The 27,512-nt window shown below is 40.4% G+C and overlaps 1 protein-coding gene across 2 annotated transcripts; it reads right to left on the reverse strand.

Annotated features, from left to right (window-relative positions):
- Positions 1-1,990: 1,990 nt before the first annotated feature.
- On the reverse strand, positions 1,991-27,427 carry c1qtnf12 (C1q and TNF related 12). Of its 2 annotated transcripts, XM_088329861.1 has the most exons (9): positions 27,325-27,427; positions 26,230-26,497; positions 12,502-12,606; positions 11,541-11,652; positions 11,279-11,466; positions 10,466-10,574; positions 8,650-8,743; positions 6,559-6,637; positions 1,991-2,506 (listed from the first exon to the last, which is right to left on the reverse strand). In XM_088329861.1, the coding sequence occupies exons 2-9, from the start codon at positions 26,404-26,406 to the stop codon at positions 2,408-2,410; spliced, it is 963 nt and encodes a 320-aa protein (XP_088185987.1). In that variant the 5' UTR covers positions 26,407-26,497; positions 27,325-27,427; the 3' UTR covers positions 1,991-2,407. The 2 variants fall into 2 exon arrangements, with proteins under 2 accessions (XP_088185987.1, XP_088185985.1); XM_088329859.1 differs by lacking the exon at positions 27,325-27,427 and having other exon boundaries at positions 26,230-27,231.
- Between the last annotated feature and the right edge of the window lie 85 nt (positions 27,428-27,512).

Below are 27,512 nucleotides of genomic sequence, written 5' to 3' on the forward strand. Positions count from 1 at the left end.
TGTCCTTGGGTAAGACACTGAACCCCTAATGCCCCCAATAAGCAGGTTAGCGCCTTACATGGCTGCACGGCCGCTATTGGGAAACGTGAAGCACACTGTAAAGCGCTTTGGGAAGTCTTGACTTGAAAAGCGCTATATAAATGCAGATCATTTCATGTTATTGTCAGTGGACAGCAAGTCGCAAAATAGCGGCCTAATGAGATGAATCAATCAGGGGATTGCTGCTCAATCTGTACTCAATAAACACAAATGTGTGTTTACATTTGTAGACTAGTATAAAACATATGTTTACTCAAAAGAAGAAGACTAAAACCCCTTAGTCCCCCTTGTCTGACCCAACCGATGGTAGATCATTCTGCTCAGTACCTTTAAATGCACAGTGTGTTGTATTTAGTGCTTCCTTGTGGTTAAAAAAATAATTTCATAAAAAAGACAGTATTTCTTAAAAAAATAAGCAGAAGAGCAACAAATATTAAATAAATCTGATTTTCAAAAAATACAAATAGGTCAAAAAATTTGCATTTATTTTACATAACGTGCTTTACCTTGGTTGAGCTGACATCATTGTCTGCCATCTTGCTGCTACAGGTACCAAAAAAACAAAAATTCGCAAAAGGCTTGGCAAAAAAATTGAATGAAAAGGGCGCAGTTTGGTCCATTGAGTCCATTGTATTATTTCTTGTGCATTATTTCTTGTGCTTTCTAGCACATGTTTGAACAACACAACACAGCGATATGGGGCGGCAGTAGCTCAGGAGGTAGAGCGATCGTTTTAGGATTAAGGGATCCCAGTTCGAATCCCGGCTTGTCCGTGTTACATGCCGAAGTGTTCTTGGGTAAGACACTGAAACCCCAATACCCCCAATAAGCAGCTTAGCGCCTTACATGGCTGCACAGATCACGGCCGCTATTGGGAAATGTGAAGCACAATGTAAAGCGCTTTGGGAAGTCATTGACTTGAAAAGCGCTATATAAATGCAGATCATTTTCATTTCAAATAATACGCACTGTCCCTAATTCACACTGTATTTTTCTAATCTAGCAACAAAATATTTGTTAACATGAACAAAATGATCTACCAACTGCTAGACTTAATTTATTTGCTTGTAATAGGAAATATGTTTTCTGCCTATGGTGTAATAACTGACTTTTTGCAGAGAAGGACAGTTCAGTCAGATAAGTGAAATACCGAATAAAACAACGCAAGATAACATAACGTAACGTAACAGCATCTCATCTCATCTCATTAGCTGCACCGCTTATCCTCAGTAGGGTCGCGGGGGTGCTGGAGCCCATCCCAGCAATCATCGGGCAGTGGGCAGGGGACACCCTGAACTGGTTGCCAGCCAATCGCAGGGCACACAGGGACAGACAACTCGCTCGCTCATTCACACCTAGGGACAATTTTGGACGGGCCAATCCACCTGAAATGCATGTCTTTGGAATGTGGGAGGAAACCGGAGTGCCCAGAGGAAACCCACGCAAGCACAGGGAGAACATACAAACTCCGCACAGTAAGTCCCGTAGCTGGATTTGAACCCACACAGGAGGTTCCCAAGACCTTAGAATTGTGCCGCACACGCGCTAACCACTGCGCCGCCGTGCTGCACGTAACAACATAACATAACGTAACATACATAATGTCACTTCGGCTTCGCATATATTAAAATTGGAACGTAACGTAGCATAACATAAGATAACATAACATAACATAACGTAGCGTAACATAACGTAGCGTAACATAACGTAGCGTAACATAACGTAGCGTAACATAACGTAGCGTAACGTAGCGTAACATAACAATACAAATAAGGCAAATCCAGTCTTAAAATATACAGTAAAAAGATACTTTTATTGCTCTAGGAATCCAACAGTCAAATAGCACAATGATGATATACATATTTAAGATAAATATAATAAAGTACAATTCTAAAAAAAGACGTATGCAGGTGTGATAAATTATAAAAAAAAATAATAGCATACAACGCTGCATAAAATGACCGATCAATAATCAAATAAACATTAGCGGTACATACAAGGCCATGAAAAGAGTTGGCATCTCACACAATGAATATCAAAAGCAAGAAGGAGTAAATTGTTTGTTGCTCTCAAGAAACAGTATGACTCAAATATACACACAGGCAAGACTTGATGTTTTTGTATGTTTAACAAGGAGTAAAAGGACATGACAACAACATGATACATGTTCAGGTCATTTTGCTGAGGGGAGTAAATTAGAAAACAAAACCTCACTTAAACTCCACTCCACTTTGAGCCACACCTTTGCAGACGGTGAAGAGTTAAACATCGGCTCTGCCTTGCTCGGCTTGCCGCTGTGGCATCACGCGGCCTCGCCCACGCGTTTTGCGTCCCAAGGAAGACGACGGCAAACTGCCGTGATGCGAGGCTAGACGCCGAGGAGCAGGCCCATGAAGTCAGAACCGTTCTGTATCGTAACAGAGGACCCAGCCGCGTTGTCCACAAAGATGGAGGTGTACTGGCCGGCCTGCAAAAAGGGGGAATTTGAATATTGGTCATTATTCATGTCCAGTAACACCTCTTTTTATTGCAGTTTATTTGTAGAAGTTTGGCTACTTTGCGGATTTTCCTCGTGCATTTTGTTCTGCATTCTTATTGGCTAAACAGTCACTTCACCTCGACCTGTGTGTCAACAGTGTTGCAGTTTAATATGTAGTTTTTTGGAACAGTGACCCAATTGTTATACAGTGGAACCTCGGTTTTCGAACGCCTCTCAGTTCGAACAATTCGGAGTCCGAACAAAAATTTCGAGAAATTCTTGCTTCGCTGTTCGGTCAAAAAAATCGGAGTTCACATCACATGTTTTTACTCCTTTTAATTTTCTCGGGTGATATTGCACCTCCAATACACTAGGGGACATCCGAGATTAAACAAGTGTGTAACAAATGGGCCGAGTTACAGAATTTCACCACACCGATGAAGCTGCAGCCACCAGAGTCATCATGACTTTAATGCCACTGTCATGAACCACTTCCGAAAAGTGCTAAAAAGAAGGCAGAAGCCAGTCATCCGTAGCAAAGAGATTTGAAGGTGTGAGCACCCCTCAGACAGAAGAGCTCCCCGAAGTTTTTATGGAAGGGGACTCTCCTTCCAAACAATAATTTTCCTTCCTCCTCCATCTCTCTCACCGTCCATCTGCGCCTTCTGCTGACCACCACAAAGGTAGAAAATCCTATTCATAATTATTTTCTTTATCCTTTTTTTTATTTTTACACGTTCACGCAAATGTACGATTAGCCTGAGGTTACATTTATGTTATTTGTGTCTTAAAGGTAAACAAAGGTAAACATTCAGGGTGTTGGAACGGATTAAAACTATTTACATTATTTGTAATGGGAAAAATGATTTCTGTGTTCGAACAAATCGCTTTTCGAACAGGGTTCTGGAACGGATTATGGTCAAGAGCCGAGGTTTCACTGTATTTGCTGTTCACATAAACACATTCAGGAATATAATACAGGCTTAAAGAGCACAACCTCGACAGCAATTTAAGGCTTCCCACCTCCAAAATGGAATACGGGTTTAGGAATTTTAGTCCCTTTACATAGTGAATTTCCCTTCGGGGATGAATAAAGTATCTATCTATCTATCTATCTATCTACCCCTTTTATCAAGGGACCAACAGTAATTGGACAATTGTCTAAGAACGCTCCTCCCTTGTTAACCTGTAATCAGTTATGTAGTAAAAAGGTCTGGAGTTGATTGTAGGGTTAGTGGTTTTGTATTTGGAGGCTTTTGTTGTGACCACACATTATGCGTTCAAAGGAGCTCTCAATAGAGATGAAGCAAAAGATCCTGGGTTTGTACGGGTGCAAGAAATTCTTGAAAATGCTTGTATTGTAATCTTGTGTTCTCTAGAATTGGAAAGTGATGGAATTTCAGGTGAGGTGTTTGTAGATGCATGAAATTGTTGACGTGTTTCCCACCAAGTATGCTTAAAAATTACGTCGACACTGCTCTCTGGTTCGCTATTCCATCTTCTTCTCTCGTGATTAACTGCAGCTGGCGTTAGTTTGTGCGGCATTGTCCTATGAAGCATCATACGGATCTCGGCCAAAGTGACTCAGGAGGTAGAGCACTCCTTTTGGGATCAAGAGATCGCAGTTCGAATCCCGGCTTCTCCGTGTTACATGTTGAAGTGTCCTTGGGTAAGACACTGAACCCCTAATACCCCCAATAAGCAGGTTAGCGCCTTACATGGCTGCACGGCCGCTATTGGGAAATGTGAAGCACACTGTAAAGCGCTTTGGGAAGTCTTGACTTGAAAAGCGCTATATAAATGCAGATCATTTCATTTCATATATTTGGCATGGATGGAAGTGACGTGTTCCCACTAATATGGAGCAAATATTGCTTTGTACCCACCATAGAAGTAAGCTTGGACCTAAGAAATACACCCTGACCCAAACAAGTCCGCGGGTATTAAAGCCCAAACTGTCAGGACCGGAACAGAGACAGGACCCCCTTGCGTACGTTTCTCTCAGTTTTATTGGGAAGAAGGGAAAGGATTGCACACATGATTCGGTCATCGCTGGTTGCGTGGAGCAGGTTGTTCTGAACGCGGAAGTGGTACTTCTGTGGCGAGCTATGGCGGTGTCGGGATCAGGAAAAACAGGTCAGTAGCCGGGACAGGAGAGCAAAAAACGTGGTCGAGATCAGAAAACGGGTCGAAGCCGGGAAACAGACGGGAGCCAAAACAGGAGTGAGTCAGGGTCGAAAAGATTGCCTAGCTGAGGTTTGCAGACGGACTCACAACAGGTGACAGAGAGACGAGGGTAAATAGGGACAAGGAGCCAATCAGAGTCCGAGGCAGTTGTCGCCAAAAGAGTGGGCACAGGTGCATCACATCAGTAATCATGACACAAACCAACCCCACAAAATTTACTTGATTTGAGGGACCCAGCCAGAAGTAAACCTGAATTTTATCTGTGAGGACCTCTCTCTCTGAGTCTTTTTCTCATCAACCATCCGTTATTGTTCTTAGTTTATTTTACTTTCGTCCCCTTTTTGCGCAGCCCGTGGACGGGGAAGCGCCAAGCCTGCGGATGGACTGAGCCAACTCTGCATACCCGGGACAAAATCTACCGCACGGATCCTCCACAAAGAAAAACAAACTAAGAGCAATGACGGACGGACGCCAATCGTAGATTATTTTTTATGAAAAGTCAGCGACATAGTCGCAAACCCAAAGTAATGATTGAAATTTTAGGCCGGACCTGTATTTACGTTTGGGCTCGGGCCGGGTTTGGACTTGGGTCATGTTTGGGCTTAAGGTCTTACCCAGGGTTAGGCAGGGTTACTTTAACTTGATTACTTTCAATTACTTTTGGATTACTCCAATACCAAATATGCTAATAAAAGACAAAAGAAACTAAATATGAATAAAATTACTAAATTTTGTGCAGGCTTGGGGAGTAACGGAATTCATGGAACAGCAAAAATGATGTTGGCAAGCTGTTTGGATTTATTTTCATTTTGTTTCTGTCGCATTTTATGTTAGTTTTGCCGGAGATCAAAGAGATCAAAGCCAGGAGAGAAAGCTTACCACGTGTTGTGAATTATGTCGCTGTTAAATGTTACAGCATTAATTTTTATTACACTGTTGCATTATACGATTGCAGTGTTGTTACAACGAACTATTTTTCATTGCACTATTATGACAAGTTAGACTAGTCTCCAAGGACTAACTTGTAAATATTTGTGGCTCTGAAAAGTAAAATCCAGCTACCGGACTTACTGTGCGGAGTTTGTATGTTCTCCCCGTGCTTGCGTGGGTTTCCTTCGGGCACTCGTTTCCTCCCACATTACAAAGACATGCATTTCAGGTGGATTGGCCGGTCCAAATTGTCCCTAGGTGTGAATGAGCGAGCGAGTTGTCTGTCCCTGTGTGCCCTGCGATTGGCCTGGCAACCAGTCCAGGGTGTCCCCTGCCCACTGCCCGATGATTGCTGGTATTGGCTTCAGCACCCCCCGACCCTACTGAGGATAAGCGGTGCAGCTAATGAGGTGAGATAATGAGATGAGATATTTTGTTGTAACATTTCTTTCAATTAATTTTGTATTTTTTGCAACAAAAAAAAAAAAAACAATTAACATTTTGGCAAGCTATCTGGGTGTTTTTATAAACTACACAAAAAACATGGACTTTGATGTGTTTGGCACACTGCATTTAATAATATTTAAGTGGTCCATAAATAACTTTAATTTTTCAGTATGTGGCTTTCAAAGGAAAAATGTGGATGCCTCTGTTTTACAGAATTCATTGGGATATGGATTTTGACAAGCTTGACAATCATTAAATATTCTATCTAAGAAATATGAATCTGTTATATGCAACAACCGCAGCCAAACAGAAGTTGTAAAAGCTTCCAATAGTCTGTCATTCAATGCAAGTAACTAATCAGTTCATTGTCTGGTTAGGATGCAGTTAATTGCTTATCCTTCCCATGTTCATTTCTAGCAAAGGTAACCACTCAATAAAGTATAAAGGCTTCTAAGGTGGAATCTCAAGTTACTCACCTGGAGTTCCAGAAGTCCCTGAACACTCACTGTGAAGATCCGACTATTACTTTCCAAGCCAACAATCATTTCCAACGACCTGTAGAACAAAATGACGTTTTGACTACTCCATGATCAGTACAAACATTTAAAAAGTTTGATAGAAAAACTAATTAAAAATATTTGTATCATATTGAATCAAGTAAGGGCGGCACGGCGGATGAGTGCTTAGCACATCCGCGGCACAGCTCTCAGGTCATGGGTTCAAATCCAGCTATGAGCCTTCCTGTGCAGAGTTTGCATATTCTCCCCGTGTTTGCGTGGGTTTCTTCCAGGCATTCTCAGCTTCCTCCCACAATCCAAAAACATGCATGTCGGGTTAATTGGCCAGCTCAATTTGTCCCTAGGTGTGAATGAGCGAGTGAGTTGTCTGCCTCTGTGTGCTGCAATTGGCTGGTAACCAGTCCAGGGTGTCCCCTACCCACTGGCCGAAGACAGCAGGGATGGGCTCCAGCACCACCGCAACCCTGCTGACGATAGGCTGTGCAGATAATGCATGGATAAATCAAGTAAATATACCCCTGTGTTAGCAAGATAGAAGAGGATGTGCACAAGTCAGTTTGGAGTGAACATTGATCGCACTGAGATTAGGCAAAGCACTGATGGACGAACCCGTAATAAACACTTTAAAAGGAAGAATAAGAGAAAAAGAATGTTAGGATAAATAGGCAATTATAAGCTGCTGGTTTTCAATTCTGACATATGGGGTCACAGTGGGTATGCTGAGAGCATGGCAGAAGAGTGAAAATACATACAGAAAGATATCAACACAGCCCAGAAAATCATTGACTGCTCGGTACACAGTCTTGAGGACATCTCTGGCTTGCAATACTGAAACACAGCCAACAACCTTATAAAGGACCCCTTTCAGCTCAGCCACCACCTTGTGACCTATTGCTCTCTGGAAGTAGCTATAGGACCCCTAAAAGGAGGACAATAGGTTCAAAGACAGTTTATTCCACAGAGCCATTATATATATTGCCAGTTATATTAAATAATGGGTGTTCATATCTTATTTATGGGCTTATCTGGGAATTATGTTGCTGTTAAATGTTACAGCATTAATTTTTATCACACTGTTGCATTATACGTTTGCAGTGTCACAACACACTATTTTTCATTGCACTATTATGACAAGTTAGACTAGTCTCCATGGACTAACTTGTAAATATTTGTGGCTCTGAAAAGTAAAAGCCAGCTACTATTTATCAGCACTGACTGTCAAGGTCGTCAAACTGTCTCTTAGCAGTTAATACACGACTTGTCTCCCATGTGATTCTTTATTACTTCTTAAAACATTTTCTCATTTAGTCTTTGAGGAATAACAACAAACAACCACAGAAACCTTTGCTGTTAGTGGGCAGAGGCTTTTCCTCCATTATCATTAAGCACTAGAAGAAAATGATCAATACCGGTAATTGTGTTTCCACAGTAACAGTGGATATGTCAACACAAATTAAAGGCCGTGTCAACAAGGAAAAACAGCTAAGGTGTGTTTGCAACGGTGTTTGACTATTAGGATGAGCAGAAATTGTAGTGTAAGCATGATAGTCTCATGTTCTTGCAGATTTAACCAACAAGCCTCTTTTCTGTCTCAATTCTACGCAGGGACCTTTTCTTCTTCAATCAGTTAGCGAGATTTTTTTTTTCCAAGTGCTTTTAAAAAGGAAATGCTTGTCTGTTTTCATACATATTAAAGCAGTGTGACCATTTGGACTTCAAGTACGGAGGAGGTGACATTGCTCCATGCTCATGGCTAACTTAGGAGCAAGTGGAGAATGCCAGGAATGTTAAACTGCTGTGGCCGACAGATTTATTGGCTTGTGAGTATGTAAGTATTAAAACACTTTGTTGAGGGGAATCATGGGAGTGAAATGTTCCAAAAGTACAAGGTTAGTAGGATGGGAGTGGGAGCTTTTCAACAATTTGACAAATATTTGTATTTTAACTTAAACGTTGGAGATGGAAAATGAAAATAGGGATAATAAGGTCACCAGAATTCTGTTTCAGATTGTTTTCGGCCTTACCAAGAGTATGTGACACAAGACTTACGTGTATCTGTGGCAGAGTGACTCGATGCAGATCAGCACACGGATATTGTCCCTGGCTTTGAGTTGTGGCTTGCTTCTTTTGACCTCGCTGTGATCTGGAGAAGGAAAGGCAACATTTGAGGTTATATGTAATGCAGCATTCTTGTCTTTGCATTTGAAATTATTATTTTTATTTCATATTTATATTTTAAATAATTACACCTTATTATTGGTACTGCTGACTCTTCTTTGGTACCATATGATTCTTTTTCTCTTCATAATAGACATTGAAAATCAATGTTGCCCATTTTACCCAGCATTTTAACTTCTTGAGGACTGTAGGGTGCGTACAAAAACGGGATGAAAACAAGAAAGCAGCGATAGTTAAACCTGTGCTGAAAATACCCTATAAAAAATTAAATCAAATTCTAATTAATAGCACATTTTTTAAAGAATTGAGAAAAAAATTGAGGTCAAGTCAAGTCATGTTAATTTGTATAGCCTTTAATCAGACCATAGATAATTGCAAACCACAGACTATTATTACACCATCCCCTGATCTAAAACCTACATGAGGGCAAGGAAAACTCAAAAACCTCAACATGAGGAAAATGAAGAAACATTGAGAAGGGACCGCACATGAGGCATTATTTTACCCTTTAGAGTGTCTTTCTATGACAATGTATTGTTATTATTGTATGAAGGAATAACACTGGGGCGGCAGTAGCTCAGGAGGTAGAGCGCTCATCTTGGGATCAAGGGATCCCAGTTCAAATTCTGGCTCGTCCGTGTTACATGTCGAAGTGTCCTTGGGTAAGACACAGAACCCCTAACACCCCCAATAAGCAGGTTAGCGCCTTACATGGCTGCAAGGCCGCTATTGGGAAATGTGGAGCACATTGTATAGCGCTTTGGGAAGTCATAGACTTGAAAAGCGCTATATAAATGCAGATCATTTCATTTTCATTTCACTACAGAAGAAGATGCTCCTCCATTGACTTTTACCATTAGCGGTAGGCGAGACATTGCCAAAGTAGTATCTTTAAATACACAAGTACTGCTATTCCTTTTGTGTATTTAGGTTTACAGTCAACTCCAACTGGGGTGTAGCATTTGTCAAAGATGCCTGAAGACATGCTTGTAAAAGCAACTTTGTGCATTTACTATATTAGTAAAGTTTTAAACGTTTGAGGCATTCTGCCCATTAATCATTTTTCTTCTGTAATTATTTCCTTTATAAAGATCCAGAGTATTTAACATCAAAATCACAACAGAGCAGGTGGAGAAAAAGCCAGTTGAATGAGTGAATTTTATTTTGTGACTTTATTTGAGTTTTTTTTAAATATAGACATTGAAGCATACCCCCCTCTCCAAAGTAGCGGTTTAGATAACTGCTTATATCCTCTTTGCAAAGGGCCAGCTTAGCTTTGATGACTTCAGACAACCATTTAGCAGTCTAAAATATGGAACCTCCAAGAAAAACCCAGACTTTAGAGATAATTCAACTATTTCAAGAAATGACATTGATGAGTACAAAAACCAAAAACATATTTAATTCAGCAACACAAGATCATCAAAGTTTAGCTTAGCTTCGTTTAAAACACACCAGTTTCCTGCAGTGTATTAGGGGGCATTTAGTCTATATCTGAAGAGACAGACTCTAACGAGAAAGTAATTACTGTAACGTTCAGTGCTTTTATAAAGACCTAAGTAAACGCTTAAAAAGTGATTATCAGCAAATATGACAGACTATGATGCATGCAAAAGAGGTCACATAAGAAGCCCCATTGATGACCACATATAAACTAACTTTTAGTGGTTTGTGCATTTTTATTTACCAATGTGAACATTGGCAGAGAACTGGTAGATTCCTGTGACAGGGGCGGTGAATCTGCCCGTAGACTGGTCCATGCCAGACCCTCTCAAGAAGGCTCCCTTGGCTGGCGGCTGAAAATGGAACAAGATAAGGAGCGACATTTGATAAATAACTAGCATCTTGTTCTCCCAGCATTACTGCTTCTGACTTTCGTTCACAACCTTAACCGAAGTGTTTTTCACATTCACTTGTTCACAGATTGCTCCTTATTTTTTATTTTTTTATTTTACTGATGGATATGGACCAAAACAGAACGTTAACACAGATAAAGAAGAAATAAAATGACCTTTGGTGAAGCAAATTAAAAGGTTTCAATGCAATGTGGAACCTGACAGTATTTCTTTTAATTATCTGAGCATGTCACAACTTTACTCGTCTACCTCCGTCTATAATGGATGTGCTATGCTAGCCTCGTCAACAGGCTTCTTCCACTGCAGCAAGCTGTTTTTTACACTCTCTATTTCTGTCCTCTCCAAACTGTAGTCCAAGTCGCAGACAGAGTACTTTTTGTGTGTCGTCCAAAGAGTGATGTGTGGTATTAAGCTGATATTTTTGCCTGGTTGGTTGAAACATTGGCGTTTAACAGTTCTAGTTAACACTGAGAACACGTCTAAAATAAACTAAACAACGTCAACCAAACACAAATCCCTATCCCACCACTAAGGAGCAAATGGGTCAGAAAATTGGGCAAACCTTCACAATGTCCGCATTTTACAGGAAATGTCCTAAGACACATGTAGGAAGAAGACTGTGGTTGTGAATATTTGCAACTTACTGTTTGAAAGTTCTGGAGCTCTACCAAAGTCTTCTTGTCGACCACAATGGGTCCCTTAAGTTTGCAATGGAAAGCCTCATCTACCCGCCGGTAGGACGTCAGGCCCTCCTGCAATGTGACTAGAGCTACGGGAAGCTGGCTGGAAGTTGTTTGACGGTCCACAGCCATGGCTCGTCTCTCCGTAGCCTCTATCAAGGTCAAAAGTCGATCACTACAAAATGCCCAGTTAACACTCTGGACTCAAACTGAAAACATGCCTCACCTTTTATCATTTCTTTAAACTCTTGGAGAAGAACTTCTTGGGTCACCTCAGCTCCAGGTAAGCCGGGTGGTCCTTGTGGGCCGGGAGGACCTGGAGGTCCAGCCAGGCCTGACTAGGGAAAGCGAGAAACGCATTAAAGTCATAATTTGGAATTTTGGACATTCAGACAGAAAATGAATAAGAAGGATGGTACGGTCACATGGTAACAACGTCCCTTGGTACATTCACTTTGTACACCAATTAGAGGTAAGATCTTGCCCCAAAAAACAACTCGACCCTTGCCTGCTGGTATTGAAGCACGACCCAGCCTGAGCCTGAAGAATGAACTTAATCTACAGAACTGAGCATGAAGCAAACTTGAAATTTCACGTTATATTTGGGAGGACTCAGAAAGAGGAGAGCTGAATAATGATAACAAATCTAAGTTAAACAAGACAGAATAAAAAATTGAAATATTTTATATTCTGCAAAGGTTACATCAATTGGCAATTTTCCAACATTGCCAGATTTTTTAGAAGGTTAATGCTAAAATATTTTGACGGGTTTAAAATTGGGCCACAGCAGCACTACATCCTTACAAATCTAGTGCAGCACTGTGAGAGACAAAGAAGCAGAGAGATAAATTAAAAACAACAATGATAGATAAAGAAGTTCTTTGAATTAGAATTGCAAGAGTTAAGTTTAGTACGTCTTGTAATAAGGCGACTTTTGCTTTTCTGCGCACATAGCCTAACCCGAACTTAATGATTGACATTTTAGGCCTGACCTGGGCCGAAATTTGGGTTGGACTCGGACTGGGCTTAAGATCTTTTCTCTGACGCCAATACACGTGCCAAAAACAGTACTACGCAACATATCCAGTGGAGATTTTATCAAAAACAATTCTACAGATGAATACAAAAAAGCCATTTTTGGAATTTGTATAACATTTCACAGTGAGTATGGTATCTCCTGGCTTTACCAAAGGTCTTTTCCGTTTGCGACATTTTGATGGGAAGTTGCCAACCGGCCGCTTGACGAAATCCATCCATGAGCCCAATGGATCCACTCTCTGAGTATCAGAAACCTGCCATGAGAAGAATGAACAGTCTGAATTGTACCTGTTGTGTGTGTTGAAATTTAAAAAAATTGTTTCACCATTTGTAGTTAGGCCAGGACTCTTTTTTTAATCAATTGCTGTATTTTTATTTGGTCCCTCAACATTTTTACAACTACTTGTTTTCCTAAACTGTATGGGTGCGTGGATCGATCAAAATATCAATATTATCAATATTAGCCAGGTACTTGGAACAGATCCATACTATTGTCCTGGGATAAATTCTTCACCCCTACACCAATTTCCTCAAAGCGCCGCTTCGATACTGTATGTAGATAGTGCAGTCCTTCTCCCTCTCACCCAGCACCCTCAGCAACTCTTCAAGTTAATGCTTGTTTGTATGACTGACAGACACACTTTTAGCACCTCTCTCTACCTGGCATGTCGCTGCATCTTGAATGCTAGGCAGAAGACAGGGCCATATCTATGTGAGAACCCTTATCTGAAGCTATTTATGACAGGGGCAAATGTTTTTTTCAAAAACAGAAAATAATATTGCCAGGTGTCATTTGTGTACTAAAGTAGTCTGTTACTGTGGCATATTTACACAAATAAATGAAAAATGTTCACCTTAAAAAGAGCAACTAACTCCGACCATAAACGTAGACAAGCAGCTGTTCCTGAACAAAAACCTCTAAATCCGTTGTAACTATGGGAACAGAGCCAACATTTCTTGTTTGTTATGTTGCTAAATGGTTTATTTGACTCTTTTAACCTAAACACATAACAGTAAGTATTTTGGGGGGGTTTGTACTGGTAAGGGATTTTACATGATATTGTTTACACCATTTGTACTTTCTGACTTCATTTTCAAAATGTGCAGCAGAAAGTATAGTTGACATGTGTCGGGACCAGAACAGACGGAGGACCCAGACACGTAACGTTTTCACACAAGCTTTATTTTACGGGAATGGGGCAGTAATGCACGTGTACACAATCGCCAGTGATTCGGCGATCGCTAGGCGGAAGAAGTGAGACAGAAGACTGGCGCGGAAAAACAGGAAGCCAGAGGCAGACGAGATTGATACCAGATACATGAGATCGATACCGGATACTGGAGCAAGATATCGGATAGGATGAGACAGGCGGGATCTATACCGGACACTGGAGACTGGAGCAAGATATCAGACAGGACGAGATAGACGGGATCGATACCAGACACTGGAGACAGATATCAGACAGGACGAGACAGACGGGATCGATACCGGATATTGGAGACTGGAGACTGGAGACTGGCGCAAGATATCTGACAGGAGGGGACAGGCGGGATCGATACCGGATACTGGAGACTGGAGCAAGATATCAGACAGGACGAGACAGACGGGAGTGATACCAAATACACGAGCCGATACTGGACAGAAGGGATCAATACTGGACAGGACGGGACAGATGTGATCGATACCGGGCAGGATACACAAGCAGGATACCGGACAGAGTCAAAATACATGTCTTGTGGGTGCAAAGGTTCGTTGACGGACTGACAAAGGGTGAGTGAGAGCACTAAGCTTAAATAGGAGGGAAGCCAATCAGGCAACGAGCCCAGCTGGCGCCAAACAGGCGGAGCCAATTGAGGGCTATGGGCAACCGTGACAACATTTGATATTGTTCGTATTTTCGTTACATTACTGTTTTTTAATTTGTCTCTTTTATCTTTCATTCTGAAAGAGTTGAAATCAAAATATATATATTTATCTATCGTGGTAAAGTTTGAATTTGAATCATTTAATAAACAATGCGTAGTGCTCTTTTATCATGAGTACAAACTAACTCAAACAGTAAGAGGTTTAATTATTCAAGGGTAATGACATTCCCAAGCAAAAACTATCAGGATCGATCTATACTACCACATATTCACTTGTATCGTGCCGATGCGGAAATTCACAGGATCACCTACCCCAACCAAAAAGCATCCAACAAATGTGAACAATTTCTTATCATGTGGAATGTTTCTAGAGCAATATGGTTTAAAAAATGGAATGTATGTGAGGGTGGAAGTCTGTCAACACTCGTCCTCAATAACATTACTGTTAGTCTACTTTTCACTTTGTGTGGACTTATCTGAAAAGACTCACTTATGAAAATGTATTGCAAAGCCTAATTTAGCGAGACATACTCTACCTCAAAATATCTGGACACAACCTTTTAATGCATCACACCATGCATTACGATTATGTCAGAAGAAACGAAAGCCTAATAAAAACTAATGGCAGCACTCTTGAGCTGCATTTCACGAAAAGTCAAATGCCTCCAGTCGAAATAGATGAGAAGATAAAGAAGAGCGATGCAAGGAGAGTCTTCTGAAGTTGAATTTATTTATATTTGGCAGCAGGACACAGATCACTTATCTGCAAAACCAACATTTGTTTCGCTGTATAAGACCTGCAACTTGTTCAAGTGCAATTAAAGCCAAAAAGTGGACTGTGTTTGCCTTCTCAATATCCTGGAATGGCAACACTATTTTCGTGCCTCAAATATTTGTTTCTCTTATGTCTGACAGGCAGACTAAACAAGTTAACTTGTTGGATTTCCTTTTGTTTTTGTTGTGCTTCGAAGGCTGGGAAACACAGAAAAGCAATGGAAATGAAACCCACAGGACATAATTTTACAGCCCCAAATTCAGTTTTCATACAACACAGGCTTGTGGTAATTTTTCAACTGGGAGAATAAGAAACTTTCAGGGATAGTTTGATTTTGTTTGAGTGCATATGTGTTCAGAAGCCTACACTGTCTGTTAACATAACAGGCTACATGCACAGTGCACGTTTAACACTCTGTGTGTCTAACTCCATGCTCCATTGAGAAGCTTTTATCAGGAACTGCAATAAGATGTCATGTACTGGATATATATATTAATCTATTGGTTATCAAGGTTAATGTGGACCACAACCCCCTGTGAAATATTGAAATCAGTGAAGTAGCGACACACCTTCATAAAAGCCCCGAAAGGTCAACCTTAACTCTAGATTATGTCCTTACCGACAGAGTATACGAAGGTGATTAAATAACAACTACAGATCTGCAGATACAAACACAGAACACAGAATTGCAGTTGAATGAATAGCTTTTATTGTCACAACACATAAGTACTACAAAATTTGAGGTCTTCTGCTTGTAGTGTAAGAAAGCGATTTAGAGAGCGGCTAGCTTGCTGAATGCTAGCATCTGGTATTCTTGAAATGAGCAAGGTCTCTGTGATAGTTAAACAGGGTTGGGTAGGGTTACTTTAACTTGATTACTTTCAATTACTTTTGGATTACTCCAATACCAAATATGCTAATAAAAGACAAAAGAAACTAAATATGAATAAAATTATGACTCACAACACATGGTAAGCTTTCTCTCCTGGCTTTGATCTCTTTGATCTCCGGCAAAACTAACATAAAATGCGACAGAAACAAAATGAAAATAAATCCAAACAGCTTGCCAACATAATTTTTGCCGTTCCATGTATTCCGTTACTCCCCAAGCCTGCACAAAATTTAGTAATTTTATTCATATTTAGTTTATTTTGTCTTTAATTAGCATATTTGGTATCGGAGTAATCCAAAAGTAATTGAAAGTAATCAAGTTAAAGTAACCCTACCCAACCCTGTAGTTAAAATACAAATGTCCCGAATGTAGGGGTTTCCCACGAGTTGCATCCCCAGGTCATCCATTTCATGGGTATCTGTCGTTGGTGAGATACAGGCTCAGCAAGGGTGGCTTGTGAGTGTGGTTTTATAGCCAAGCCAAAAGTGAGAACAAATATGGTTCTGTTTAGTCACTTTGAGTCTTTATACTTTGTGTTCTCTTCCTTGTGCACTTTTTCACTTGTTTCTAGTGGACATCATAGACATCATTGCAAGAACCAATAGATTGTCTTTTTTTCATTCAGGGTTTCAGTAGAAGATGAATTATTTCTTTGATTTTGACTGTGGACTGCTGAACTTCGAAAACCAGCAATACCCATGGATTTGGGATTCCCTGAATTAGAGAACATCGGAATTGTTTTCTTTGCTTATACGATGAACTTTGTCATTCATTTGAATTGTCATTTAAAATTGAAGTGTATTATTGTGTGATATTAAATTCTGACACGGTTTTCAGTTGATTCTAGAATAATAGGTTTATTAACTGAAATTAGAGTAGATGACCTTCCATTCAACTGAAATAAAATAAAATAGAGGTATAAAACCAATATTAACCAAAGTTGGGATTTCTCATCCAACGACTTAGGCCAAATAAGAGTGTTCTTTTACTGCAATTAATGCGAAATATCGTCTATTGTCTTATCCATTGTTCATTAATTTGCCAGCTTTTGTTAAAATAAACTTTGATTCTGGTGTTTCCTCTAGTCAAATGTCATGCAAAAACACGTTTATCTTTTTTAATGCACGTAATCAAATTTAGTGCTTAAAAAAAAGTAGCCATCATATGTGATAATAAAGCAGTGTTCTCGTTTGCCCGCGTCCCTGCGTCCTAGACGCATCATTTTTGCTGGGGACGCATCGTCTCAAATCAACGTCACAAAATTGTCATTATTACCCGTTTACTTTTATTTTTAACAAAGATTTACCGGACTCCAAACTTTTCGTCAGGCAGATCCGCCATTGTTGTTTTGGTCTCGCGGTTCGAGTTTTCGTCTGCACGCCGATCTCGGCAAACGAGATCTCGTTGCTTCAAGATGACGTCATTGTTGTGGTGGTTGTCGTCGATTTAAGGTGAAAATCAACACAAAATTGCTAATTTCTTCAGTGTCAGTAATAAGTCGAAACATAATGCAGAAAGTGATAACAACGGCAATAATTCCGACACGAAAAAACGGCGGAGAAATTCTTCGGAAGATCGCTAGGAAAACACGAGAGGCTAGGAAAACACGTGTGTTGAAGCGAACAACTTGACGAAAGAAAAAAAACAAAATAATACTCCTAAGCAAGATAAGGACTTTTCTGCCAAAATGGACTTAATTTTATTGAGAAGGCATTACAACTGTGGCGTGACAGCAAACCACGAAGAATATATGAACTGAAAAATCTGAAGTGATAACTGCTTTGTATTACCATTTAACTATGATGATTAAAACTGCATGAATATATAGACTAATATTTCAGCAATATTATTTTGAATAATTTACAATATTGTGAACTGAAAAATCTGAAGTGATAACTGCTTTGTATTACCAATAAACTGTAATGATTTAAATTATATATTTGTCGCCGATTTACAATTTCAACCTCGATAACACTAAATTTTGGGGACCCATAGATCTCTGTTGGGACCCAAAGATTTTTGAGCATGCGAGTCCCCGGGACCAGAGGTAAAATGAACACTGATACAGTATATATTGCATATTGGAAAAGCATATGTAGATGGCTGTATGTACACGTATTCATGAATAGATGAGAAATAATCAATATATGTTATCTTTATGCCTTACCAAGGTAACGGATCAAGATAATGAATCAATCAATCACTTATTTACTACCGGCCTGGTCAGCTCCTCTGTCATTGTTTTTTAACCAAATGCAACCTGCCACTCAGAATCTTTACCCACCCTTGCTTTGGACCTTGTTTCACCCATTTCAAATGAAAGTCTGCTTTCTGCTACCAAACAGAAGGGCTGAGGGGCATGCAATAGTAACCTCAGTCCATATGCCTAAAATCCAAGCAGGACGCAACGCAATCTGGCTATGTTTTAAAAATGATTTACTGGAATTGCCCGGACTCAACTAAGAAGACACCACAGTTTATACAAAAATCCATTATGCTCCAATCTAAAAGAAAATCAGTCAAAAACTATAAATGATGTTATGCCAAAAAAATGCACGGCCTAAGTAAATGTCTCCACTCACGCAAATGTACTAAAATGACTTTGCATCTAATTTTGGGGGGAATGTAATACAACAGTAAAGCACGGAGCATTTGAACCTAAAGATTGAAATATCACCTAGAGTGACTCAGTCAAAAATGTAGGTGTCACATTAAACCCCAATCAGTCCTTCCAAACACACATTAAGAATATTACTAGAACAGGTTTTTTCCATCTTTGCAATATTGCAAAATGCTGTCACAGTCCGATGTGGAGATTATAATTCATGCGTTTGTTACCTCCCAGTCCCGATTACTATTATGTACTACTCTCAGGTCTCCCGAAGTCCAATATCAAGAGCCTACAGCTGATAAAAAATGTGTAATTTTTGCGATGGTTGAGAATGTTTGTGAATCATTTTTTGAAAGTGCTAGAGTTTGAAGGAGGCTTGCTTAGCTTGAAGGACATATTCAGGGATCCCTTTTGACATACAAAAGAAATAGATGCTATAAAAGCAGCACGGCAGCTAAGTGGTCAGCGCATTCGTGGCTCCATTCTGAGGTCATGGGTTCAAATCCAGCTGCCAGCCTTTCTGTGTGGAGTTTGCGTGTTCACCCCATGCTTGCGAAAGTTTTCTCCAGGCACTCCGGTGTCCTCCCACTTTCTAAAACACATGCATGACAGGTTGATTTGCCGGTCCAAATTGTCCCTAGGTGTGAAAGAACAAGTGAGTTGTCTGTCTCTGTGTGCCCTGTGACTGGCTGGCAACCAGTTCAGGGTGTCCCCTGCCCATTGCCCGAAGATAGCTGGGATCCAGCACCCCCACGTCCCTACTGAGGATAAGTGGTGTAGATAATGGATGGATGAATGTTATCAAGCACCCTATTTTTACCAGCGATACAAATTCCTTTTCCAGAATATTAAAAAAAATCACATGCCGCTGTTTAAAATCGGAAGTGGAAAACTTACCAAACCACACACAAAGAAATAAGATAGCCATAGACTAAAATATTAGTCTCAAGTCAAGATTTTTTGTTGTTGTTTTTACTTGAAAATGATAGATTTTGTTTTTTTGTTTTTAATTGTTAGCCATTTTTAAGAGGAGAAACGTTGTAGTCTAACGCGTAAGGCAGCAGTGTTGGTAGGTATGAATATTTTAGGCTGTTTTTTCAAGAAAAAACAATGAAAGAGGCTTCTCTATTATACAGCGCAAGAGAGGCCACCTTTGTTTCTATGAAAGGGTGAGAAGATGATCAGCTAAAAAGGAACCCAACTGAAATATGCAAAACAATAGCTATGCATCACATAAATCCTGTAAGAGTTTGTTACATTTATTAAAGAGGAAAGAATATCAAAATATCATCCGTGTATGGCAGGGGATGAAAAATGGAGTGTCTTGGAAGTTCTGGAATTTTGATTGGCAACATTTTTGTTCTTGTAGCATGCAAGTCCTAAAGAGTGGAAACTGGCGGAGGATTTTTTCTGTGCGATTTTAACTGCATGTTGATGGGTCTGATGTTTTCAAGTGGGTACAGAGCGGGACCTGGTACCAGTCCGACAGCTGACAGAGAACATCAGGGCCCCATGTTTGATCACTGCTGGTGCACAAGTGCTGGGAAGTGGCCTCGTCAGTCAACAGCTCAAACTAAGAGAATGTGACAAGTCGTCTGCCTGAAGATGCCTTGTAGGTATTCCCAAACAGATTTGTTTTTCTATTAGGCACAGAAAGTGTAGTGTTGCAGCCCAAAATTATGCAAATATGTTGCAAAATATTCTAGGCACTGAGGGACTTGATGAAATTTGTCACAAATTTGAACCATCCGGCTTGTTTGCTGTAGAGCTCTGATGTCATCAGAGGAACACAACACTTTCAAAATGGCAAATCCCATTAACACAATATCTGAAGAAAGCTCCGGAATAGACAGCAATTTTTGTTTGGGTTTTTTCTCCAGGTGTGTTATCGTTAGTGTTGGAGCTGCCATAGGCTTTCCTGTTTTGTTTACCTCCAGTTGGTGCTTGTTGGCTGCCCACAATGTGTTGTTTGGCCGTCTAGCCTTGCATTAGTACTGGTTTTGCAGTGTTGCTTTGATTCTCGGCTGGCTTACACCTAATGCCGTAGCATTGCTGCTTTTTATTGTCAGTTTCTGGTCAGCTTGGCTGCTCACCGTTTGATCGTCTAACCTGGCGTTAGCGCAGGTTTTGCCGTGTTCCTTGTTTTTCTTTCCCAGGCCGGCTTTGCCTTTGTTGCCGTAGCTTTTGCCGCTTCATTGTTGGGTCTTGGTTAGCCTGGCTACTGCCCTCTTGGTTTTTGGTACGTCAGCCTTGCATTTTCTCCCTCAAGGCTGCAGCCATCTTTTAATGATCGGTCAGCGGCTCTACGTGTGTGTTTTGTTGCCGGTTAGCTACTTTTTGGCTGCGTGCCTTTTGTTGTACCTTGACTGCATCCACATGTAAAACAACGCTTCGGTATTCTCTATAAAAACTACCAAAACTTCAACTTAAACACTCGTTACCTCTTAGATTAATTAACACGTAAAACAATAAAATGCTGGTGTTACTCCTATGAAGTAAAAGCCCAGGATTTCAAAGACAAGAAAGGTTGTCCTCAAAATGCATTGTTTCGGAAAATAATTTGAATATTCCGGTGAAATATATAGAGATTTTATGCAAAAAATATGCACTATTTCTTCACGTCTTGCACATCCAAGAATTTGAGATTACCTTTAAATCAACTTTACACCATTAAGTCTGCTAAATGGGGCTGGCCACTGAAACAAAAGTAATGTTCCTGATCAAGAACACAAAAAAACACAAACGTTCATGAAAATGGGTATGATTGCACTAGCTGGCAAAATGGAGCACAGAGCCCAGTTTGGTTTCTGCCAAAAAAAGGGTTGCTCAGGCAGGCTTATATCTGGATAGAAAACATGATGAAGAGTCTAATAATTCTCCTGTTTTTCCCAATTTTGTGCTGCTCCCTGTGCAGTCATCCATGCTTGGCTGGATGAGGATCACATCACAACTTCAGAGGAAAGGATCCTGAGGCACTGCGTGATAAGAGGGTGCTGCTAACCTGAGTGCTTCTAAATTTTTGACATGATTCAAATTATATGATTTTTTTTCAATGTTTGAGTAAAAAAGAAATCTAAAATTGTATTTAAAATACATAAAGGGATTTTCATTAGTGGAAATGACCTTCACTTGTGAAGCTTTTTCTGTATGTTTTCTCCGTGCCCCTACATTTCATTTTTCATTGCGAAGAATTTTTTTTATACCTTTTTATGTGAGTAGGTTCCCTTATAATTATATAACAGTTTGACTTTTCCAAGCAGCGCCAATGGGGAGCTTGATACATCAGCGTTTTAAGCTATAACTCTCTGCACAGTATGTGCCACCCACTAGATAGATAGATAGATAGATAGATAGATAGATAGATAGATAGATACTTTATTCATCCCCTAAGGTATATACAACTACGGTATATTGAAAAAGAAGCTGACCTCTAGAAGAGACTGAACAAAATTTTAGCCAAGAAATCACATGTAATTGAAAAGAACCCTAAGTTAATTTATCATCAATTTGACTTGTCTCCCCAAATAAAGGAGTCAAACGTTTGGTGGAGGGCTCAGCATTGACAGATTGCTCTCATTTTTTGTTTTTCGGGAATTGTAGGGGTTTAAACTTGGGCATTAAGAAGGAATTAAATAAAGAAATATAGTTTATTGAGTTGTATGACAAGTCCAAATTTCGCTATTCCAATTCAAACAGAAATGACATGAGGTTTGCTTGTATAGAGCAGCCCACACACGGGATTGGCCACCCTGAAAAATAATTTTCAGTTGGTATGGAGAAAAAAATGAGCTTAAATGTTTGACATGTATTTCATGCTACCAGACACAGAGTTTTCTTTACCATGCCTCCTTAAAAATAGATACGTTTAAGTGGTGTTGACTTTAATAATGTGTTGTCTTTCAGAATCTTTTCTCGCAAGTTTTGTGAAGACACAGCCTGTTGTCCCACTTTCCGGGGCCGCGCCGCCCCCCGATTGGATGTCCCAGACACAGCGGAGTCAGACCGAGTCTTTGAATGACAGAACCAATTGACTGGGAACAACACCGCCACGGTTCTCCAAATATCCGCCCCCCTAATGCGCACAGGAATTACATCATGGCACAAGGCCTACTATGGTTGACTTTGGGTTGGGAAGGTGCTCCAGGAAAAAACAAGACACCCCCGCACCCTGTAGGATAGGAGAAAGCAGTGAATCCAAGTGGGTTGTAATCTCTGTCAGGCTTAAGAGTTGACACAAGGTCATTTTTCATCGCTTTTGCTTTTACAGGCCAAATAAATAATAGCGGAACACAAGCACCGACATGGTGTTTGGTGGATACAAAGGAAAGCTCACTGTTTGCTTTCAAGGCAGTATGATTTCAAAATTGGTATGACTTGAATGCCAACATGATGAGTGGGCTGAACACAAACTAATTAGCCTATGTGAAAACCGTTACAAATAGTCTTTACCAGTGATAAAAGACCCACAACTTTCATTCCAGAGGTGCCCTTGATCAAGGCACTAAAACATCTGTCTCTGTATATTTAATTGTTTTCTTCTTGTTTGTGTTGAAAAAAACAAGTAAAATGTCAATACAAGATTTTCATTTTATCTTTGGTCACTACAATTAAAAAAAACACAGTCTGTAGATATATAGTGCTTCTGTGTTTCTGGCGAGCAACAATCAACTACAACTTTTAATTCATTCAATGAAAGCCCCGTGTCTAAATTTGGAGTTTTGTGTGCTCTTTTTCAACGATTTGACATTTTTTAAAATGCTAATAAAAAAATGTAAGCTCTGTAAATAAGTGAACAAGCACCTAGCAAATGAAAGATCAGACCCTGTTCTTTCTCCATTCTTGAGTAATTTGTAGTTGAATATTGGCAAGATCATGTTTGTTTTCAAGGCAGTACGGTGAGGCAGTGGTTAGCGCGTGTGCGGCACAGTTCTGCAGTCATGAGATCGAACCCCCTGTGTGCAGTTTGCATGTTCTCCCCGTGCTTGTGTGGGTTTCCTCCGGGCACTCCGGTTTCCTCCCACATTCCAAAGACATGCATGTCAGGTTAATTGACCGGTCCAAATTGTCCCTAAGTGTGAATGAACGAGCGAATTGTCTGTCCCTGTGTGCCCTGCGACTGGCTGTCAACCAGTTCAGGGTGTCCCCTGCCCACTGCCCGAAGACAGCTGGGATGGGCTCCCGCACCCCCGCGACCCTACTGAGGATAAGCGGTTCAGATAATGGATGGATGGATGTTTGTTTTAGGGAAGAAACATCAAAAAATATATTTTTGTAAAAGAATTTATATCAACCATAAAATTTACCTCAAATTATATTTTTTGCATCACTGACCTTACAAACATTCCAACATGTTCCTTTTTCCATAAATCCACACATCCAAAAAATGTATTTTGATGGCAAAATTACCTTTATTTCAAAGAAGAAAACAATGCTGATTGAGAAACTTTGTATAAACCTTTTTTTTGTTTGTTTATGCATGTCTCTTTTCAGAACATTTAATTTATGTTACCACGCTCCAATTACAAGTCATAATGAAACATGCAAATATTGCAGGATGCACGATTTTTAAAGGATTACAATAATGGTGCTGCTGCCCAGAGCAACAAATCCACCCTCAGCCGCCAGTTAATAGGTTTGGCACTGACTCACCTCTTTCTAGACTTGCTTCATGCTGCAAAGATGATCTTTCAGATTTTTTCACATTAAGTGGAATGACAATATTCTAATAGTTTATGTCGTAAAGACAATTTTCGTTAGGTGAGTCCGGATTTTATTCTACTCTTCTCAGTCTGATTTAATTTTTGTTGATGTCTTGGATATTTTGCCTTAAGCTGGAGCCAGTGCCAGTGTTCTGTACTGATTGGCTGAATATTTAACTGGGGAAGACTTGGGTGCACTCCCAGGGCATGGCGTGCTTGCCAGAGGAGCTATTTACGTCACAATGGACATCCATGTAGTTTCCTTTTTGGGATGAATGACGAAGATGAGGCTGTTTTACTGTCATCGTTGTTTCAAAGATTTGTGGCAATTATTTTCGGGTTCTTGGGCACTGTCGAGATCTCCTTATACTTCTTACACCGTGCTAACGATGCATGTTAGTAAGCCGACTCGTCATAGTCCAGTTTTCTGGACCAAAAAAAAACGGATCAAAGCTACTCCTGCCATTTAGTGGTCATTTATCACACAAAAATCCTTACTAGAGACACAAAACACTGTGAAGAGCTGGGGAAAGGCTGGGTTTTTTTCTTGAAAAGGACGGAAGACTTACAAAAGTCTTTTCACGTCTGTGGAACTGAATGAATGAAACTAAACAAAAAGCAGTAAGGAGTAAAGAAATTATTCTGATTGGTCCAGAAAACCACACACAGATCCGAATCTGGTTATGGGTTGGAGTTAGGGGGTTAGTCTTAGGTTTAACCTTAGTGTTAGGGGTTAGGGTTAGCCCTGACCCTAATCTTTTTGTCATGTAACATAAATCATTGTACTATTGTCCTGATGCCCCTAAAACTTAAGACAGCCTTCATGAACTACCTTAATTTCCCTATTCATCCTAATATTCTTTTTTTAAATCTAATTCTTCTCGTTTAAGTCTGTTACATGTTTGCACTAGAGTGCCTCGTCAAGTCTTGTTGTAAACAATGCTCGCTACATTGTTAGCAATGAAAATAAAGACAAATCACATTTTTATATGAAAAAAACAGGTGATGTCATTGTCAGGGGACAATAAAATCCTGGTGGCTCGCCAGGCATATGAAGGAAGCACTGTGTGAAACTTGTCTGCCATCACAAACAAGGCTCTAATATCATTTTACATCCTCCAAACAATATATTAATGATTTGCAGCCCTTTGAGACTCTTTGTGATTAACGGCTATACAAATAAAAATGACTTGACTTGACGTATTTGGTTCTGACCACAACTTTTTTAGAGAACAGTAAAAGGTTGAAGGTATCAAAACCTGCAAATGTGTCCTGACGACTCTTAAGGAAGTCATTAAGTTTCCTACAGTAGCAACAGTATCACACACTAAAATATGGAAAACCCGACTATTTAATTTATATTATGCTTTCGAGGACAGCAGTGACACCAACAACCTTGAGCATCAGTGGATGGTTTTCTTTTAATGTGCACACATCTCCCAGAGATGCACTTGTGTTTGAGTCAGAATCACTCACAGACAGCTGGCATCACTGCTCAGACTATAACTGCTAAATGTTTGAGGACAATTGAGAGGACAGTCTTTTCAGTCTTCCAGCAAAGTGTGTCTGCCTTTTTTTAAGTATTAATATACTGTATCTGAAAATGCTACAAAAATAGGAACAATGCTGGAGTACAGGTTTGATTCAGAAGACATAATTTGAGCATTAAGTAATCATGAAACAGCATTGTCATGCCTGGCATGGAATTCTTGTCCGATCCAAAAATCCCTTATTAGTGTCCAGACTAGTTAGAAGACATTCACACTAGACTTCACACTAATTGATGCTGTGATCCGCCTTTGGCATTTCACATTCCTGGCATACCCATGGAAAGTCATCCATTACGAATTTCACACATTTCGATGCAGCCTCCCAAGGTTTGACCTGAGAGGTCACACCTGTCCCCTCCATCCATTCAATTTTCTGCCCTGGCAGTACAAAGTGGTGACAAACCTGTGCATGTCACTTAGATGTTGTAAAAAGCACCAAGAGGTAGTATGGTTTTAAAAAGTTTTGAAGTGTGTCAGACTTTACCTTGGGAACTCCAGACTCTTCTTCGCTGTTGGACCAAGTCACATTATAGGTCTCTGTGTGTTGCAGCGGCATCCCTTTCATCTTTTTCCGTTCTTTTTTGGCTTCCACTCCTTCCAAGATGCAGCAAGTCCAACATATGCAAAGTGCCAAAACCAGGGGAGAAGTCCCACACCACATGGTCACAAGATTTCACCAGGATCCAGATGGATACAGATTACAGCTTAGAGGAAGTGCCTCTTCAAGGATGCTCCACAGACCCCCCTGTGCACTGAATGATGAGGAGTCAAAAAGAATGCAGCAACTCCAAGAAACAGTCACATTGACTATTGCAGCTTAGATTCCCTTGCCCCCCCCACCCCCTTTCAAACACTGGGTGCAGGCTTACTCAACTATGAAATGTTTCAAGCAGAACGCTCCGAGGGAATGACACTTGGTCTCAGATCTGACAGCAAATAAAACCATTAGTGTGATTTTTCACGCTTCCTGCCCTGTTGGGAGGTAAGCTGAAAGATGAGAGGTCGGAGGGGGGCAAAGGGGTGTAGCAGAAGAAGCAGTGGCGGAGAGGAGGGGGTGTCAAAGATTTGAGGCTTTGCAGTTGCTGGTTCTTCTCAATCCCTCAGCGCAGTGGATCCGGCAGAGAGATGCAGTAATGGCTGAAAGCTGAAGGTCAACCACAGTCAGATCAGGGAGTTGTGGAAAAAAATGCTCTTGTTGTCTTTTGGGGCATCCACTAATGGGACAATTGGTCACACTTTTGGCAGGTTCCTGTGTCCAATCCCTTCCCAGTAGTTCTTCTCGAATATTCCTGAATCCAATGAAGAACGAGGATTGCAATCTTCCTAAAGCATGACGCTTCGGTGCCGTGGTGGTTGGCTGAAGGTTGCCTACCCCCAGCAAACTTACATCTGTTTGACATCAAACGTCAGGAGTACGTTTATTGTTGGTCTCGGTGTATCCATCCATGTTCTTCCCTGTTCCCTTTCTGAGTGTTTAAGATGGAGCACTGGAGAGTTTTTATCATGAGCCATCCTCCCACCCCTCTCCTACTCCGCTTTTGGCAAGCACACTGACTAGGCCAGGTCTGTTTTATCTCACCTGAAGTGCAAGAGGTTCTTTGGCGACAACTTGTTTTTGCATGAGAAGTGTGTTGAGACGTGTAGATTTCTCAAAAAACCTATGCTCAGTTGATCCAAGTTTCAAGTATGATCTTATGTTGGATCCTGAAGGGGTGTATTGAAATTCGGCGATTAAAAAAAACTTCTCTAGTGTGTGGGAGCATAATC

The sequence above is a fragment of the Urocampus carinirostris genome, chromosome 3 (assembly GCF_059441175.1).
Source record: "Urocampus carinirostris isolate Australia breed hairy pipefish chromosome 3, RoL_Ucar_1.0, whole genome shotgun sequence".
Classification (NCBI taxonomy): Eukaryota; Metazoa; Chordata; class Actinopteri; order Syngnathiformes; family Syngnathidae; genus Urocampus; species Urocampus carinirostris.